At 37.1% G+C, this 5,509-nt stretch overlaps 1 protein-coding gene across 2 annotated transcripts in view; it reads right to left on the bottom strand.

Annotated features, from left to right (window-relative positions):
- Positions 1 to 5,509, bottom strand: part of WDR35 (WD repeat domain 35) — a 52,582-nt gene that overhangs the window by 29,174 nt on the left and 17,899 nt on the right. For both annotated transcript variants that reach the window (XM_017893324.1, XM_017893322.1), the window contains exons 5-6: positions 3,857 to 3,985; positions 222 to 355 (exon numbers count right to left, since the gene is read on the bottom strand). In XM_017893324.1, coding sequence (XP_017748813.1) covers positions 222 to 355; positions 3,857 to 3,985 — 263 coding nt within the window. The remainder of the gene's footprint in view (positions 1 to 221; positions 356 to 3,856; positions 3,986 to 5,509) is intronic.

Here is a 5,509-nt window from a genome sequence, read left to right as displayed (position 1 = left end):
TGGAACTAAAAGTTACACTCTAACTTGTGGCACTAATTTGCTTTGAGAAAACCAAAATTTTATTTAATTAAAAAAAAATTTAGATGATTGGGAAAAAGAAAAAAATTCTGACTTGAAGACTTTACACAAACCATCATAACAAATAAATGTATATACAAAGATGAATGATATGTACGATCATATAAAATTATATAAATAAGACTGATGATACACATACTTACTATAAAATTTCCTTGATTATCATAAATGTGTATTTCCCCATTTGCCATTCCAAAAAGTAAGACTTCACTGTCCGCAGACCATGTTACATGGGATAGCTGTTTACCCTTCAGGTCTTTTCCCCAAATACGATTGCCTAAACCAAAACATTATTAAAAGTTGTTTAAGGCCATGATCCTCCAACAACTGCTTTCGAAATGTTTGTTTTCCTAAAGATCTTGCAAATTCTTCACAGCATTCATGCATTCATTCCATTTATTTGGCCAATATTTACTGAGCACCTATATGTGCCAAATACCTGAAAAGACATTTGAAATAGTAGCTATTTCAAACTTTCTCCCCTTTCTTCTAAACTCTGATGCTGGATCTCACTCCCAATTAGCAGTTGAGCCCATCTTCGACTTTGGAAAGAAAATAAAAGCACCCAAAAAACAAATTCCTCATTCCCATCTTCAACAATTCAGAACATAACTGAATCCACACTTACACTTTCTGCTTTACCTACTAATACAAAAGAAGAGGTATTTCCCCAGTCAGTCCCCTGTCTCAGGCTAATTCCTCTATGTATTCTCTGATCTAATCCCTTCCTACCTTCGCAAAGATCTCCCTTTATTGACTACTCTCATTTTCTCTTTCTCATTAAACTCTTCACTCCACGGCCTTTCTTATGTGGATTTAAACACATGCAGATCTATTTCTCTTTGAAACCACCAGCTTAAATAAAATAAAATAAAATAAACACTTTTATTAACCCCAAGTTCCCCCTGTAACTACTATCTATTTCTACCATTCCTTTCCCAATCAAACTTCATGAAAGAGTTCTTCACACCTATAGTCTCCACTTCAACTCCCGCTCAACCCTTAACCCCTCCCAATCTGGCTTCTGCCCCGCAACTCCATTGAAACTGCCTACAACATACACTATTTGGGTGATGGTTATATACTAATAGTCCAGACCTCACCAATATTCAATATATCCATATAAAAAACCTGCACTTGTACCCCCTAAATCTATAAAAATAATAAATAAAAAAAGAAGAAACCAAACCTGTTGACACCTTGATCTTGGACTTCCAGAGTCTAGAACTCCGAGAAAATAAATTTCTGTTGTTTAAGAAAAAGAAAGAAACTGCCTTCATGGACGTCACTGATGGCTTGTTGCTAAAGCCAATTGACACATTTCTTTTTTACCCCTCCCTCCTTCTTGAACTCTCTTTGCTGCCATTAGCCCATGTACTCCTTTATCTCCAAGACTCCTACTTTTCAACATCCTTCTTCTGCCCATCCCTGAAATGTTGCTGATTACCACCATCCCACCCCCCCGCCGCCCCCGGGACAGGGTCTCACTCTGTTGCCCAGGCTAGAGTGTAGTGGTAAGATCATGGCTCACTGCAGCCTCAACCTCTCAGGCTCAAGCAATCCTCCCACTTTGGCCTCCCAAGTGATTGGGACTACAGGAGTGTGCCACCACACCCAGATACTTTGCTTTTTTATTTTCAGCAGAGACAAGGTCTTGCTATGTTGTCCAAGCTGGTCTCAAACTCCTGAGCTCAAGCAATCCTCCTGCCTTGGCCTCCCAAAGTGCTGGGACTGTAGGCATAAGCCACTATCCCCAGCCTAAATGTTGCTGATTCTTAACTCTACAAATGCCCTTAAGTTTTGTTCAACTACTTCAATGGTTTAAATTACCATGCATATGCTGGTGGTTCCCAAAATTTTGTGTTCAGCACAGATGTTTTTGAGCTGCAGATATGTATGTCTAACTACAGTCTGGATAGATTTATTTGAATGGCCCATGGCATGACAAAATCCAAGAGAAATTTTCCCTTAAAATCATTCTTTCTCCACACTATTTTAATGAAAGGCATTGCCATCCATCCAGCTGCCCAAGCTGAAACTCTGGATACTGCCCTGGGGACTTCCATCCTCTCATCCCCAATCTTAACTATTCTGCCTCCCGAGTATGTCTAAAATCTACTTACTTCCATTCCCTTGTCATTTCCTGGATGGCTACCATCCACCATAATCTCTCACCTGAATTGCCAGAGTTGTTTCCTGATACAGCTGCCCATTATCTTTCTTTCCTTTCTCTATTCTTTATATGTAGCACAGAGCTTTTCTAAGGAACAATCTTATCACATTGCTCCCATTCTTAAAACTTTTCATTGGCCTCCCAAGTGCTGTTGGACTTAAGTCCAAACACCTTAATATAAATTATGATCGGCATGATCTGGCCTCTGTTTCTCTCTCTAGATTCACTGCATACTACTCTTCACCTTTAGTATTATACCCTACTGATAATCAACATTTTTCAATGGCCCAAACATAGCTAAGTGTAACTCCTCTGGACCTCCTCAAATGCTATTTCTTTTTTTTTTTTTTTTTTTNTAAAATCTACTTACTTCCATTCCCTTGTCATTACCTGGATGGCTACCATCCACCATAATCTCTCACCTGAATTGCCAGAGTAGTTTCCTGATACAGCTGCCCATTATCTTTCTTTCCTTTCTCTATTCTTCATATGTAGCACAGAGCTTTTTCTAAGGAACAATCTTATCACATTGCTCCCATTCTTAAAACTTTTCATTGGCCTCCCAAGTGCTGTTGGACTTAAGTCCAAACACCTTAATATAAATTATGATCTGCATGATCTGGCCTCTGTTTCTCTCTCTAGATTCACTGCATACTACTCGTCACCTTTAGTATTATACCCTACTGATAATCAACTTTTTTCAATGGCCCAAACATAGCTAAGTGCAACTCCTCTGGACCTCCTCAAATGCTATTTCTTAGGGCTGAGACATTCTACACACCAATCTACCTTGTGGCTAATGCCTCAGCATCAGCATCACTTCCTCCAGGAAGCCTTTCCTGATCCCTCCAAGTCTGCATTAGGTGGCCACTTCTACATGCTCCTGTATTTTCCCCATCTTGGCGCTTATCACAGGGTACTGTAATTTCTCGGTTATTTATCCATCTCTCCTGATCTAGGTCTGGTCATTGCTGTACCCTTAGTTCCTAAAATGATAGCTGTTGCTTTATAGGCTCTCAGAAACATTTGTTGAATACATGAAGTTACACACACACACACACTCACAGAGAGAGAGAGAGAGAGCGAGCACGCGCGCCAGAGAGAAAATAAAATGATTTAAAATATATTATTTATCTACAGAGTTTCAAATTAAAACAAAGGTGCAGACTCTCAGAAGACCCAGTTTTATCTATTACTAGAATTTGAAAATGTGGGTTTTAAGGCCATAAACTACAACCAACAATGACATGTTCAGTTCTAATAAAATGACCACAGACTTTTGAAACTAAGGTCTACGTATTTGTACAGACTAACCAATATTAACAGAAATTACATAATGAGGCAGACATGTTTAAAATAATGCTGAAAAGTTAATTCACTTTTTTCAATGCCACAGTAGAAAATAATAGACTTTTTTCCTTGAATATACATAAAACAGATGGTTAAAACCAAAGAACAGTTCTTGAACATCATCAAATTGTATATCAAATATTTTCTTTTGTCTATTTTCAATCAGAGTGCTAACATATAACTAACTTAAATCTCTAAAGAAGAAAACTGTCAGCCAGATATTGATCTTAGTTCTATGTCCAATCAATGCATTACCATCCACTGAACCAACTATCACAGCCCCATCTTCATATACAATGCAGATCTTCTGTCCGTCAGCATTCCAGCTCATACTGCGAACAACTGATTTATTTCGATTGTTGATCATCTCCTCAAACCAAGAGCCTGTTTTCACAAATTTAAAAAATTACAAGTCAAAACTTTCACATCTATTAAACAGTACTTAAGAATTGAAAGCAATCTATAAAGTACACCATGGGATAAATAACTGCAAAAGTTTCTACAACCTGAGACATTAAACTATAAAGCTTCCAAATCCAACAAAACACAATGAAAATTAACTTGGGCTTAACTGATAACTGCTTCAAAGATTATCACAGAAAACATAATAAATGCCCATCCTTTGTTTCCTCTTTCTTTCTTTCCCTGTCTCTTTCTGTCAATTAAAAAATAAACTTAATTTGCTTTTCAGAGCCAAAACTACTGCTTTTCTGAAAGCCTAACTTTTCCCACTTGAACAATATGGTTCAGATCATAACCAAGAAAAAAACTCCAAGTAACAATAACTTTATATGTACACATAAACTCTCCAATGAATAATTATGAGCATATTAAATACAACATATTAGTTACCATCACAAAGAGAATGAAGCCAAAAAATACACAGCATATTAGGTAAAACCCTAAGTAAGCCTGCTTGAAAAAATTCTAATCAGTTTATATTACATTAGTGATGCCACATCTCTAATGCTGAATGACAAAATATTCTAGTTGTATGCAGGGTAGGAATGAGATGTAACTTGTCTTTTAGCATAACCAAATTACAGGCAAAAAAAAATAGGTTATTCGGTTTTGTTTTCTTAAAGGCTTTTGACATACCAACATAGGAAACTCTGGTCTGCAGCCAAGAAAATAATCATGCAATTTGGAATAACTGGTCAGAGCAGGCTAACAGAATCCAGACTGAGACCCTGAGAAGACCTGAAGACCTACCTTGGAAACAGACAAAGTTTACTCCAATCCACTGAACTTTCACATTCTATCCCCTACACACACATACACACACTTTTTTAAAAAATTAAAGTATTATAGCATATCTTTAGTGAAGACTTTTAAATGGTATGCCCTGCCATTTAAAACAGCACACAGGAACTTTTCAAAACAGCACACATAAACTTTTCAAAACAGCACACATGAACCAAGGCACCCTTCCCTTTTGAAGATGATGGCTGCAGGCCTCAGGAGAACATGTATGATGAGCTGCTTTTCTCGTAAAAGTGGTATATCTAAGTTAATCCTTCTTTTACCCTCCCTTTCTCTTGTAGACAAGAGGCACAAACCGTGAACCAGTAGTCAGAGTTGAGATAAAATCTGTATCCATAAAAGAAAAGGAAACTAACTGGCCCATGCAGGAAATGAATTATTCTCTTTGACTTCTTACTAAATGTGTTTTCATCTACTGAGATAACTCTAGCCACTCATTTATTCATTCATTCAACAAACATTGATTGAACGTGTACACTGTGCTATGTATTATAAAAGGTTCTACATATAAAACGATGAACAGTCATTTTCCCTTTCCCCTCAGAGCTTACAGTCTACTCAGGGACCAATATTAAATACACACTTACATACACATAAATGTAATTATAAACTGGAACTACCTAGGAAGTAATTCTTATTGGAAAT

The sequence above is a fragment of the Rhinopithecus bieti genome, unplaced genomic scaffold (genome assembly GCF_001698545.2).
Source record: "Rhinopithecus bieti isolate Rb0 unplaced genomic scaffold, ASM169854v2 scaffold_23816, whole genome shotgun sequence".
NCBI lineage: Eukaryota > Metazoa > Chordata > Mammalia > Primates > Cercopithecidae > Rhinopithecus > Rhinopithecus bieti.
Note: the sequence above shows the minus strand (reverse complement) of the source record. Positions and strands in the feature narration are given on the sequence as shown.